Consider the following 14,256-nt stretch of genomic DNA (forward strand, 5'->3'; position numbering starts at 1 on the left):
TGATACATACACATATATAGTTTCATGTAACCAACACCACAATCACGTTTCAGAATCTTTCCAAAGAAACTTATTACCCTAAGGAAACTTTGTGGGGCTACTTTTTACAGTGCCGGCTTGGTTCTGACTCCAGCTGCTGTCATTTGAGGCAGCATTTCCAAGGTTTACAATCATAGCACTTGATGATTTTTGTCATGGAAACTGGGTGGTGCTGCAGTGGAAAGTGTCTTGATGTATTATCTTGAAATTTGACCCCCAAATGTATAACCTTGTTATTGAGCAAGTCTAGAGCATCTCCATTCTGGGTCGTCTAGTATCCTAGGTGATAGAAGATTTCTTTGGAGTAAGATTACAATAATGTTGCCACTGTTCAGTGAGAATTTCCTGATGTCAGGTTCTGTACTGTTGCTGTATTGGCAAGTCACCATTTAGTCCTTCCAACAACCCAGGTAAGTTCTGTCATTCTTTGCATTTGAAGATACTGAAGCTCAGAGAGAGGATATGCTTGCTCAGGGACACAACAGCCAGGCAGGGAATGGCAGATCGGAGCTCCTTCCCAGATTCTGTGTCCTTTACTTCTTGTTATATGATGGCAAGAGCTGAGCCAGCTAGCTGTGGCCCAGGCAGCATCTTCCATTCGGCAAGTTACTACGTTCTCTAAGATCCTTTGGGAGTTTGGAATGAAGTCCTCTTCAACCCAGAAATCCTATAAATTCTGTTTGTTTCTAGACTGTATGAGTTTTCAACGAATTCACACCTACTCAAACAAACAAAGGAATTCGCACAATAACTCAAACAAATCAAAAAACATTCATCATGGATGTTGTAGGGATGGCATCACGTATTATTTTGCAGAGCCAGATCCAGGGAGCATTTGGGGGCACCTCAGGCCAGCATTATCAACATTAGTCATCAGGGCAGGAAAGCCTATTAACATAGCCTTTCAGTGCACCCTGCAGCTGAACAACATTTTATTGCCTCAGTAATAGAAGGACCGACATCATCTGCGTCTCAAATGGAAGATATGTGGAAGCAGATAGAATCGGGCAGGCTTCAGCTGCCTTCTAATTATTACTTCTGTTACCCTCATAAAGGCTCTGTTGTAACCATGTATTAAGGAGGTGCATACTGAGCACCATGCTAAATGCCCAATGAGATAAATAATTATTATCCCCATTTTACAGATGGGGCAGGTGAGGCTTTCAGTAGAAATGGGATGACAGGTGGAGATTGAACCCAGCCTTACACTGAGTGTCCTCTGCTGGTCCCCATCCAAACCTGCATGTCCTTTCCTTTCTTGCTAGTAAATACTACGAGAAGGAAGCTCTCTTGATGGACCCTGTGGATGGCCCCATCCTTGCATCTTTACTGGGTAAGTGGTCTGGTGCTTGGAGCTGCATCCAGACTTCTGCTCTTGAGTCTCCAGAGCACTTTCTCAGGACCTTTTTCATCCCCATCCAGCTTCACCCTTTCAAACCTAGCAATTTACTGTCTCTTGCTCCCAGAGCCTTGTTCTTTGCAGGACCCTGGGGCATCCTAGCTGGCTGGAGGACAGGGCAGTGAGATGGGATGATGGGAGACAGGAGGATGGGCTTCCCGGGGTGTGGATGTATTCCCAGCCCCCGTGTGCTTCACAGTGGGGCCCTGTGCCCTCGAGTACACCAAGATGAAGACTTCAGATCACTTCTGGACCGATCCCTCAGCCGATGAGCTAGTCCAGAGGCACCGCATACACAGCTCGCGCCTGCGGCAGGACTCACCCACCAAGAGGCCAGCCCTCTGTGTGAGTGGGGTGGACAGTGGGGTGTTGGGAAGGGTTTGACATGGGGGCAGGGAACAGGGGAGGGATCCTGAAGGTTGCTCCAGGCCTCATCCCTCTACCTTCCCTCATATTACCAGATCCAGAAGAGGCACTCAAGTGACAGCATGGATGACCGGCCATCCCTCTCTGCCCGCGACTATGTGGAGTCTCTACACCAGAACTCCCGTGCCACCCTGCTCTATGGCAAGAACAACGTTCTGGTTCAGCCGGTGAGGGTTCATCTTAGGTTCAGATTTTGTGCTGAGGGTCTGGCTCCAGATTATAGAGGAGAAGTTCCCTCTGGGTCCAGGTTGCTCATCCATTCGTTCAACCACCTGTTCATCTGTCCACCTATTCATCCATCCATCCACCCATTCATCCATCCATCCACCCATTCATTCACCTACCAATCTATCCAATCTCCCATTCATCCACCTACCCACCCACCCATCCATTCATCTACTCACCCACCCACCAATCCATCTATCCATTCATCTACTCACCATCCATTCATCCATCTATATTTATATCCATCCATCCATCCCTTCATTCATCTGTTTGTCCATTTATTTTCCAGTCTGTCTGCCTGCCCCATGCCCACCTAGCCTTCTCTTCATCTATCCACTCTTGTTCTCACTTTCTCATTCAGCAAATGTTCATTTGGACCTGTTAGGTGCTAGATGCATGGGATTTCCAGATCATCATCCTTATAACTAATATTTATTGAGTTGGGCACTGTGTGAAGTGCTTGTAACTATACTAAGTCATTTAAACTTCATAGCAACCCTTTGAGGTAGGCACTATTATTATAACTGGCAATACTGAGGCCCCTACAGGTGAAGTAAGGGGCAGAGTTATGAGTTGAATTCAGGCCAGCTGGTGCCAGAGTGTGCCACTGCTCAGTCACCTTTGATGCCCCTGCACCTGGCTGAGCTGCACAGATGGATGGTGAACTAGGCACACGCAGCCCCTGTCCTCATATAGTGTCTCCTCTGACTATCCCCTCCCCAGGGCCATTTGATCACAGGGTCAGCATAGTATTTGGGCTCCATTGGGAGGAAGCAGAGGGAGTACTATCAGCCACTCCAGGTCTGTGGTCACAGTTTCAGTCATTAGGGGACCCTGAGCAAGCCACTTCCTCCTCTTCAGCCACGATATTTGCATCACAATAGGTACAAGATTCTGTTTTCTTAATCTAAGAAGCCATGTATTTAAGCTTATGGCATTATGGTGTAATGCCATATACACCATTTTTTAACATAACCATTGAGAAATTTAAAAATGCTATTTAGAGCATACTTGGAAATTTTAGCTCATGCTTTTTGAAAGCGATCTTTGAGATTTATTTGATATAGTTTTTTTAGTCATACATCACTTTCATAAGTAGACATAAGGGAAAATATCATTGAAATACATTTGTTAAGATATCCCTAAAACTTCTTCCAGTTCAGAGTTCCACCTTCTGTAACACTTTTTGGCTAAGTTATTGATAGCCTTTTTGACTAAGAGTTATTTTTCCATATAGTGTTTTTCTGTTCCATCAAGAGAAGGGATCAACAAACTATAGCCCATGAGCCAAATGTAGCCCTCCACCTGTTTTTACAAATAAAGTTTTGTTGGAACACAGCTATGACCATTAGTTTATGTATTGTCTATGACTGCTTCCAGGCTGTGACGACAGAGTTGCGTGGCTGCAACTGAGTCTGTATGGCTCACAAAGCTAAAAATATCCCTTCTCTGGTGTAAAGAGCTCCTGATCCAAGAGCACAGGAAGTGCAGCATTTCTTACAAGAGTGTCTGCTCTTATTTTCAGGGTGGTTCTTAAGTCCTGTAAAGCACTGGTTGTTGCTTTGCAAGAAAATGTAGAATCGTGGGCCTCCCTGCAGGGATGAAGAATAATGTGCCTGCTTTGCCAGTATTACATTAGCACTCTGCTGCTCTGTTCCCAGCCTTCCTATTCACGATAGGTTTTCAACTCAAAGCTGAATCACTGTCTAGTGTTTCTGACGACATATAAAATAGCCCCTATACTCTGCTTGCGAAATGGCCGCCACGCGCAAAACTTAACTGAAGTGACGCCAATGCATCAACAGCTATGGTAGAGTTTGTGCAAGATCGGGAGGTGACAACTATGTCACAGTTGTGAGATGCCACTTATCATAAGACTCATCACCATTTCAGGGACATTAAAATGTGAAAAAGCAAGCTGTGCCCCTTTGGACCAATGAAACACTGCCGTAGTACTCCCTCGTGGTGTCATAAACATGTGGGATTAAGTTGATGCATGTGAAGACTGGGCCATGCTTTTTACAGCCCTGGTGCTCAGACAATGTCACTTGTCTGTCTCTGCATGTCGTTAAGGTGACTTTGGTGGAGGGGCTCCCTCCTCTCCATGGGGGAGAGATGGTAACATTGCCTTCCCCTGCACACCCACTTGGGCTAACACAAAGCAGGGCAGAAATCCTCTAGGCAAACTCTGGAAAGGCTGAGGGTTGCATTGGTCAGCTGGGAGTGTAGGGGCACATTGGGAAGAAGGTTTCTGAGTAGGGTCTGCAGGACTGACCATAGAGCTTGGCTGCTGTCTCTTTCTCCCCTTAGACTGACCAAGCTAAATGCCTTCTGTTTTGACAAGGGTGATGTTAAAAGGGACACAACCCCCTTCCTGGTCCTAAAGGAACTTTGAGGAAGGTCCCGTCAACTTCAAGAGGGAAACACAAACATGAAAGTGTTGAGGGGTGGCGGCATTCACAGCTGGATGCTAGAACCTAGCCTGCAAGGTTGGCTGCAGGTGGCTCTGCTCAGCGTGGCCACTGGAAGGAGGCTCAGGGTCCTCCAAGTGGCCATAGCCTGGAGGCAATAACCTGACCTCTTGGTTCTGGTTATGTGTTCTTGAGCTAAATTGGCCTAGGCTGACATCCGCTGTGACTCCATCACTGTGGCCCAGCCTGAGTCCTCCTCTCTCTGCAGAGGGACGATATGGAGTCTGTGCCAGGGTACCTGTCCCTGCACCAGACAGCTGACGTCATGACCTTGAAGTGGACGCCCAACCAGCTGATGAATGGATCCGTGGGGGACCTGGACTATGAGAAGAGGTAGAACTCTGGGCCCACCACGTGTCCCCTGGGTCCCTCCACTCCCTCTTGGCACACAAGAGCTGTCCTATAGGACCAGGGAGGCTTGTGCAACACCTCTGCTGGCTACTTTAGCTGGTTATGGCCACGGGGCTCACCCTCTCTGCAGCTGGGACCCAAAATGTTCAGGAAGCTACAGAAACCAACAGGAAGACTCTTAGGACTTGGGGGTTAGTCAGTGCCCTGGGACAGATACCACTCAGGGAGCGCAATCTTGACAAAGATCTCAGAACCCTGTGAATGACAAAATACTCTCCAGTCTCAGCCACCACTGCTCATCACTCAGTAAAACAGGGAGGCGAGAGATGGTAGTGAGTGGCTGCCTCTCCTGCAGGATCTTGTGATTTTTATGACATTGCAAAGGCTTTGGGGGTCACATTGAAAGAACGCCAGGAAAGGAACTTCCCTGCTCCAGTGCCCATGTTCCAGCACAGTCAGGGAGATCAGAGGAAGCCATAGAACCTGTCTACATAGTACAATGTGTGGGATTTTGGCTACTGCAGGTGCTAATCCCTTTTTTCTTTTATATTTTCTTGCTTGTTACAAACCTTTTAGTGATGAATTTCATTTATTGATTGATTGAGATGGACCTTAGTCTGTCACCCTGGCTAGAGTACAGTGGTGTTATCACAGCCCACTGCAACCTTAAACTCCTGGACTCAAGCGATCTTCCTGCCTCAGCCTCCCTAGAAGCTGGGACTACATGTGATGAATTTTTAATATAAAATCAGACAGAACTCAGGGTCCCATCACCTGGCTCTAATGGCCATTAACCCACACCCTTCTTTCTCCCCATACATTATTCTGAGCAACATGCCAACCTTACATCATTTCATCTATAACTATTTTAATGTCAGATAAGGACTTTTTTCAGGAAATATAACCAGAATGTTATCATTGTGTTCTCTTAAACAGTCAGGTCTCAGAGTGATTAATAGTGTTCTCTAAGCTAACAGGTCACGTCCTGTTCACAGGTCACCATCTGTCCTCAGAGATGGTTGGTAGGTAGTACAGTTGGTCCTAGGCTGAGGCTAATAATAAATTGGCTCCAGCCAGACTCAGGAGTGTACAATCAAGAGGCCGTCTTAGAGGAGCAGGGCAGGGGTCAAGGAGATGCCATTGGCCTGGAAGCTTATCTCAGCCTCTTTATCTTCGCCCTGCTATCAGGCCTTCCCTGATTTTCTTGCAAAGTTTGGATCACACTAGCCTAACCTCCTTTGTAGTGTTTGTTTGAAAATTCTGGTCACATAATGAGTCTGTGCTTACTCTTGTATCTATTGTCTCACTTCAAGCCCTGTATTCTTGAAGGCAGCGTCCTGACATGCTCATATCTCATGCCCAACACCTGTCACAGATTGGAGCACATAGCAGGTGCTCAGATCGTCCTTGTGAAATGAAGCAGAGAAGTCAGGGGGCCTGGGTTCACACCCCAAATATTTACTGAGCGTCTGCTCTGTGCTAGGCACTGTGCTTGGTACAAGGGAGATAGCCATTGAATAAAGGGACAGTCTTTACCTTCCCAGAGATCACATTATGTGGGGAAGTGTGTTATGGGACCAAGTCCCTGCTCCACCCTCACTTTGCTGACCAAAGTCCCCCTCCTCCTGGGGTATGTTGCTTCCCCACTCTGGGCCTCCAGTTTCCCTTTCTGTCAAAGGAGGGAGGAGGACAAAATGGTCTCCCCAGAACTCAAGGGACTTGAGCCCCAGAGGATCTGCAGGGGCTCCTCTCACACTGAAGTATCTTCCTCCCAACATCAAAGCTTTCAACAGCCCGAGGACCCTGTTTGTTGCTTGGACTTAAGCCCAGGGCTGTGTGGGAAACTTTTGATGCTAACCTCTTAAGAAAGGCATTGGATTCATTGATACCCAGGCCCCCTACTCACCAGCTCAGGTCATCCAGACTGTCTGTTTCTGTACCTTTTTCTCTGTCTGTAAACAAGAACATAGTAAGTGTTTCAATATTGAGTTCTAGCTGATTCTGACCTTACAAGGTCACAGCCTTCAGGCTGGGGACATCCCCAGCCCTGAGCCCTGAACCCCCATCTTTCCTTGTTCTTTTTACCCAGGTTTTGCTGGAAGAGAAGCAGCCAGGGGAGTGGTGTGTAGGGAAGGAGTTTGTCCAGGGGCTCCAGCATCCCTTGCGGGATCAAGGAACAATGAAAAAAAAAGGAAGTGTCCCTTATCTGAGATTGTACAACGTCACAGCCCACAACTGCCACCGCTTGTCAGGGCCCAGGACTGGCCAGGTCTGGGGCCTGCTTATCTAGGTTCCTGAAGGGGACCTCTGAGCTACCTTGCTCAGGAACAATTACCCTTAGGTGCCTGAGGGCTATTTACCTTAGCAGAAGGGAGAGACAGAGATCATCTTTGAGGGTGAAGTAGTCTTAGAAGAATAGAACTCAGTCTTTAGCAGAGCTTAGTGATCTTCAGCAGAGAGACACCGAGTTGGTGTTCTGCAGGCAGGAGGAGACACAGTGAGAGTAAGCGGGTCCATGATAGAATGCGCATGCTCTGAACTGCCTTCTCCAGCCTAATACAAGGCTGATCTCGTGCCTCTCAACACCACAGGTGTAGACACCACCAATTCACTAATGTTGTCATCTTGTGGCTCATGTGAATTGAAAAATCCATGGGCAGTGGCTTCAGGCTTGCCTGGATCTAAGGGTTTAGGTGGTGGGGACCTTCTCTTTTCCCATCTTTTGGCTCTTCCTCTCTGTTGGCGTCATTTTCAGACTATGGTACCTTTCACCTGTGAAAAGACTCTGTCCTTGCCACAACTTCCCCTGGGAAGAGGACAGAGGGGAGCATATCTTTCCCAGTCATTCTAAAACAATTCTGAGAGTTGAGACTCCTGGGCAATGCCTGGGTCACAGAGTCATCCTTGCACTGAGCACTGTGGCCAAGCCTGGGTGCAGTGGAGTCCTGGAGTCCTACAGGGGAGAATGGGTGGGGTCGGCCTCACCTTAGCTACCTGGGCTAGGAATAGGGGAGCGTACTTCCCTTGGAAAATTAAGGTGCTGGGACCAGAAAAAGGGGAGATAGGATCTGGGAAGGCTGAAGACACAGATGTTGGGCCTGGGCAGGTTCTGGTGAGAAGGGTGGAGGATCCCATGGGTGAGGTGGGAAGACATCCTGTGAGCCTGACCCTCCCTTCCCTTTTAGCGTCTACTAGGACTATGCCATGACTATCTGCTCAGAGGAGATTGTCTACCTGCACTGCCACCAGCAAGGTAGGGGCTGTAGGGACAGCAGGGAGGGCTGGGCATTCCTCTTGGTTTCCCTTCCTATCTCCACCTGTGGGCATTCCCTATTCCCTGTGCAACCTCAAACAAGTGACTTCACCTCTCTGAGCCTCAGTTTCTCTGTCTGTAAAATGGGGATTATAACAGTACCTTCTCAGGGGTTGTTGTGAAGATCAATTGATGGGTGTTAAAGGGCTGAGCATCACACCTGTGATGTTAGCTGCTGACACTTGAACTGTGCCAAGCACAGTTCTAAGTATTCACATGGCTTTTATTTGTCACAATGACCCAGTGATGGGGTGACATCATTCCCACTTTAGAAGTGAGGAAGCAGCTTGGCACAAAGGCACCCAGCCTATAAGCTTCAGAGCCAGAACTTGAGCCCTGGTCTTTGTGACTCCAAAGTTAGTTCTCTGAAGATCCGGGACCAAAAACTGTAGCACTCCTTTAAAGCTGGAAAAAGATGCAGTCAGAACAAGCAGAGGCCATCCTGCTTTAGAAAGCAAGTGCTCTGTGCCTCACCAAAGCACACAACACAGTGGGTTAAGCCTTTTTAATGAGGCAGACCTGGGGTCTGATCCAGGCTCTGCCACTGATAAGCTGTGTGACCTTTGGGAATTTGCTTAGCCTCTCTGAGATTTGGTTTCCTCATGTGTAAAATAGGCAATAATAGATATGCCTCTTAAGAATATTGGGAGTATTACAATAAGACAATGCCTTTAACAGGATGTGCTGATATAAAGTAAGTGCTAAATATATGCTATCCAGAGTCAATTACTGCTCCAAGGAGTAAGGCTGAAGGCCTGCCTACAAAAAGCTGTCATGTAGATTTCTAGAGGAGTGTAGAGTGTTTGGGGACATCTTATTCTTATGGTGGTTAACTTTAGGGAGGTCAGCCACGTTCTTCTTGACTTTGTCCCATAGTCACACCATCAGGGATGGGTGATAGATGGGATGAGAGGGACCACTCAGAACGGCAGGGTAAAATCTGCCCAAGCCTTCCCTGGAGCCTCAGAGCAGGGCCCTGGGTCCTGCTTGTTTCCCCAAGTGGAATGTGTTTATAGGGAGGGTCCCATCACCATGCCTCATAGTGACCTCCCACTGGGTCTTCTCTGGCTGATTGTGGTGGCAGTCGACAGTGGTGGGACCGTGGTGCTGGTCAGCCAGGATGGGATCCAGAGGCCACCTTTCTGCTTCCCCAAGGGCGGGCACCTCCTGCAGTTCCTCTCATGCCTGGAGAACGGGCTGCTTCCACACGGGCAGCTGGACCCGCTGCTGTGGTCCCAGCGGGGGAAGGTGAGTGATTGTGGGGGCTCAGAGGGCTGGGGTGGGGCTGTCATGAGGATTGGTCACTCTTTCCTGTGGGTCCTCAGTGTGGCTTCGTGGGTTCATGCACTCACCACTGATACCCTGGGGAATGCAGATTGTAGGTCCCTGTTGCCCAGTGGTGCATATTGGAAGTGTCAGAGCCTTGTCAGCACCTCCCAAGAGTGGCCCTCTGAGATCGACGGGAGTATAAATACCCCAACTCCCTCACCCCTTAGGAGGGCAAACTCTGAAATGCACGTGGTCCACAGTCCCCTAGAGGTTGTGTGTCCCAAGGGCCTTGCACTGGTACATGTTCTTTCAGGGCAAAGTGTTCCCTAAGCTGCGCAAGCGAAGCCCTCAAGGTTCTGCTGAGTCCACGTCTTCAGACAAGGAAGATGACGAGGCCACAGATTACGTGTTCCGGATCATCTATCCTGGCATGCAGTCTGAATTCGGTACGCTGCCCTGTCCCTAGGGCCCTGGGATCCACCTGCTGACTGATCCTGAAAACGACTAGATGAGAGGTCTAGATTCTGGGCCCGCAGGGGCACCTGCACTCAGGAAGTCAGTATCTTGGCAGCCTTGGTTCCTCCCCAAATAAGGACAAGTAACCACTGTCTACTTGGCTAATGAACAATGCCACAAGGTGGGAGGTGGCATGGGGGAGTGGCAATGGCAGGGCTCTGGAATCCTGGCTGAGCTTGGGCAAGTCACTTTGCCCCCATGTGCCTCAGTTTCCCCACCTGTAAAATGGGCACATTCACAGCACATATTTCATAAGGTTGTCCTGAGGATTAAATGAGGTAAAGTATTGGGCACACAGTGAATGCTCAAATATCAGCTGCTTAATTACAGAGTTTTTGTGGTTGCAAATACATATTTTACTTCAACATATCATGGTAAGGATTCAGTGAGATAATGGGATCTGCACACAGTGGGCCCTCAATAAGTGCCAGTTAGAACAGCGGAGGGCAAGCGAAGCCCCAGGCACTAGCACACGAGATAATCTATGTCAGTGTGTGTGGTGATCGTCGTGATGTAGGTGTGTAGCTAATGGAAACTTACTATTATATTAAGATCATCATTCTCATGGGGCAGCTGTGAGTATTCAATGAATTAATATTTGAAAAGTACTGGAAAGGAGGCTGGCATTTATCAAGCACCGTATGGATGTGTGTTAAAGAAATCAGGTTTTCTGTTAACCTCATTTTATTTAACCCTCAGCAGCCTGTTATTCTCCTTCCATGGATAATAGCTCTGAGCCTCCCTTTGCTTAAGTGGCCAGGTGCTGGGCAGTGAGAGGCTCTCTTGAGAGCAGATTGTCCCCCCAGCAAGGTTGGTATCCCTTAAGTACCAAAAAGACTGTCCTGAAATTTTCCTTACCGTGTCCGTTCCTGCCTGAAGCACTCCTACCCTCGTCACAGAACCAAAGCTGTTCTGGCCCCAACGCTGAAATGGCTCCATTTGGTTCTAGGTTAGTTTAATGTACATGTGATTAGGTTACACTCTTTGCATTTGTCAGGTAAAGTCCAAGTTATGTTTGCAACTTTCACCCAGGAAGTGTGCCATTTACCCCTACATTGTACAAAGTAAAGTATCACAAGAATGGAAAATCAAGCATCCCATGTACTCAGTCTAAGCTCCATTTGTGATGGTGACGTCTCCCTGGGTGCAGAGCTGGCTTTAGTTCTGTTTCCCAACAACCTGGGCTTCCCACTCCCATGAAGACTGACATTAATTCCTACGTCCCACTTGAGAACTGCTTAATCAGAGAGTGCCACATCCCTTTGTGGCTGCCTTCCCAGGAACCTTCTTTGCACAGGTTCTCATCCACCGAGTAATTTGTAGGCTCCTGCTGGGAGCCAGGCTGGGTGCTGGATGTTTTATTTATTTGAGGAAATATCCACATTTTCCTCTTGTAGCTTGATGGAGGGCAATGGAACAGATGCTGGCTGTGCCCACCCACACCTTGGCACTTCCCATTCTGTGTGTGCTGTTCAGTTGCCAGCTCCCTGCCTCAGTGTCTCTTTGTCTGAGGGTTCTGTTTGGCTACCAGGGTCCCTTCTGCTCTGGAGTGGGGCATACTGTAAGTGTCAGGGATTCAGTGCCACCCAGGAGTGGCCCTCTGAGACTGATGGAAGTAAAATACCTCAGCTCCCTCGCCCCTAGGGAGAGCAAACTCTGAAATGCATGTCGCCCACAGTCCTCTAGAGGTTCCTCCAGGAGATTAAGCACAGTTGTCCCTAGGGTAACTTACTCTCTGCCTTTCCTTCTCTGTCTCACTTCTCCTGTCCTCACCAATGCTTCCTGGGAACACCTCCCAAATTGACTATTTGCACTTGAGTCTTTGTCTGTCTTGGAGGAAATGACAACTAAATCAGTGTATTTATTTATTTATTTAGAGACAGGGTCTTGCTCTGTTGCCCAGGCTGGAGTGCAGTGTTGCGATCATAGCTCTCTGCAGCCTTGAACTCCTGATCTCAAGCAGTCCTCCCACCTTGGCCTCCCAAAGTGCTGGGATCACAGACATGAGCCACCTGGCCCAGCCTGATCAGTTTGTTTAAAACATGGCTTCTCAGTCTTAGCGCTGCTGACATGTTAGTTGGAATAATTTTTTGTTTTAGGGTCCTTTGTATTGTAGGATGTTGAGCAGCATCTCTGGCCTGAGCCACTAGATTCCAAATAGCAAATCCACCTCCCTCAAAATTGTGACAGCCAGAAACGACTCTAGACATTGCCTAGGGTCTGCTGTGAGCAGGTGACAGAATTACACCTGTTTGACAACCAGTGGTTTAGAGAAAAGAACACATCACTGTTCAGCTCTGACACTGCAGTTTGGTCAAGTGACTCTTCCTTTTCAGGTCTCCTTTCCTTGTCTATACAATGGGAATAACAACACTCCCCACTAGGATTGTATTCTGGGGAGTCAGGGTGATCATTCACAAAATACCAGTCACCTGGTCTTGGGCCTGATACTTGGTAGATGCTCAGTGAGCGATGGTAAGTGTCATGTCTTGAGCACTGCTGTGTGTGTGGCAGGCCCACATCTGTACTCTGTTCATGCCTCAATCCACTTCATCCCTGCCAGAATCCTCCCAGGCAGTTACCACTGTCTTCACCATCTCCTTTTCAGCAGAGGAGGAAATTGAGGCACAGAAAAGTTAAGCAACTGGTCCAGGGTCACACAGCTAATTCTTAGAACAGCTGGGACTTGAACACAGGTGATTTGGCTCCAGAACCTGTCTCTAATCACCATTCCATGCATGCTGCTTTCATTGGCAGGGGAGAAGGCATTGTGGTTTTACCATGTTCATCCTCAAGAGCAGATTCGGTGCAACCCCGTTGTTGGTTGATTTCTCAGGGCCTGAGCCACACAGGGTTATCAATAACAACTATTTTAGCCAGGTACAGTGGCTCAAGCCTATAATCTTAGCATTCTGGGAGGGTAAGGAGCATGAATCACTTGATCTCAGGAGTTTGAAACCAACCTGAGCAAGAGGGAGACCCTGTCTTTACTGAAAATAGAAAATGAGCAGGGTGTTGTGGTGGGCACCAGTAGTCCGAGCTACGTGGGAGGCTGAGGCAAGAGGATGACTTGAGCCCAAGAATCTGAGGTTGCTGTGAGTTACAATGATGCCATGGCCCTCTACTCAGGGAAACAGAGTGGGACTTTGTCTCAAACCAAACAAACAAAAAATATCTCGTGACTTTCCTCTGCGAGAATTAGGATGTCCTTTCTGGAGTAGTACCTAAATCAGAAGTCAAAAAAGCCTTTCCCGTGGGAACAAATTTGGCCCATTTGCCTGTTTTTGTAAATAAAGTTGTATTGGAACACAGCCGCATCCATTTGTTTACATATGATCTGTGGCTATTTTCCTGCCACAGCAGCAGAGGTGAATAATTGTGATGGAGATGATATGGCCCACAAAACCAAAAGGCCAGGCAGTTAGTTATAGAATGACTTTCACGGGAAAACATTTGCAGATGCCTGCTGTAAGCAAAGAAAGAGTTCTACCTTGTAAGAGGGAAGATTTGGCTATGGATGGTCTAACCGCCTTTCAGTGTCTTATCACCCCTGTCTCCACTCGATTCTTTGCCTCCGTGTGCACTGAAGACAGTTCTAAAACAGATAAGGGCATTTTCAGATTACTCTGTTGTTCAGAATGTGTCTGTGTTGTTCGGTATGGCAACCACAAGCTACATGTGGCCACCAAGCAAGTGAAATGCAACTGCTGGTACAAATCAGATGTCCTGGAAGTGCAAAGTACATCCCAGATTTTAAGGACTCTATCTGAAAGGAAAAAAGAATATAAAATATCTCATTACTAATTTTATATTGATGATATGTGAAAAAGACAACATTTTGGATATATTGAACAGAATGTATTGTTGGAGTTGATTTCACCTGTTTCTTTTTACCTTTTTTAATGTGGATACTAGAAAGATTTTTAACTTGGTTGCTATTGCAGAGTGCTGGTCTAGTGCAGGGTTTCTGAGCCTCAGCACTGTGGGTATTTGGTGCTGAATAATTCTGTGGGGGGGTTGGGAGGGAGGTTAGTCTTGTGCATTGAAGAGCCCAGATTCAGCCACTAGATGCCAGTAGCATCTAGTTAATCCCCAAGTTGTGACAACCAAAAATATCTCCAGATGTTGCCAAAATTGCCCCGATTGTGAACGGATGGTGTAGGGAGAAGGGCCTATGGGAAAACATTTGAGGTTTTCCTCACATAATGAGATGAGCAGGATGTCAGAGCCAAGTCCTGTGGGGTGGA

At 47.7% G+C, this 14,256-nt stretch overlaps 1 protein-coding gene across 1 annotated transcript in view; it reads left to right on the plus strand.

Moving 5' to 3' along the window:
* The window catches only part of SGSM1 (small G protein signaling modulator 1), an 82,260-nt gene that overhangs the window by 31,402 nt on the left and 36,602 nt on the right, over positions 1-14,256 (plus strand). The window contains 7 exon segments of the mRNA XM_053589265.1: positions 1,305-1,372; positions 1,638-1,783; positions 1,900-2,031; positions 4,769-4,893; positions 8,097-8,164; positions 9,309-9,472; positions 9,807-9,939. Coding sequence (XP_053445240.1) covers positions 1,305-1,372; positions 1,638-1,783; positions 1,900-2,031; positions 4,769-4,893; positions 8,097-8,164; positions 9,309-9,472; positions 9,807-9,939 — 836 coding nt within the window.

Source organism: Nycticebus coucang, chromosome 4 (genome assembly GCF_027406575.1).
Source record: "Nycticebus coucang isolate mNycCou1 chromosome 4, mNycCou1.pri, whole genome shotgun sequence".
NCBI lineage: Eukaryota > Metazoa > Chordata > Mammalia > Primates > Lorisidae > Nycticebus > Nycticebus coucang.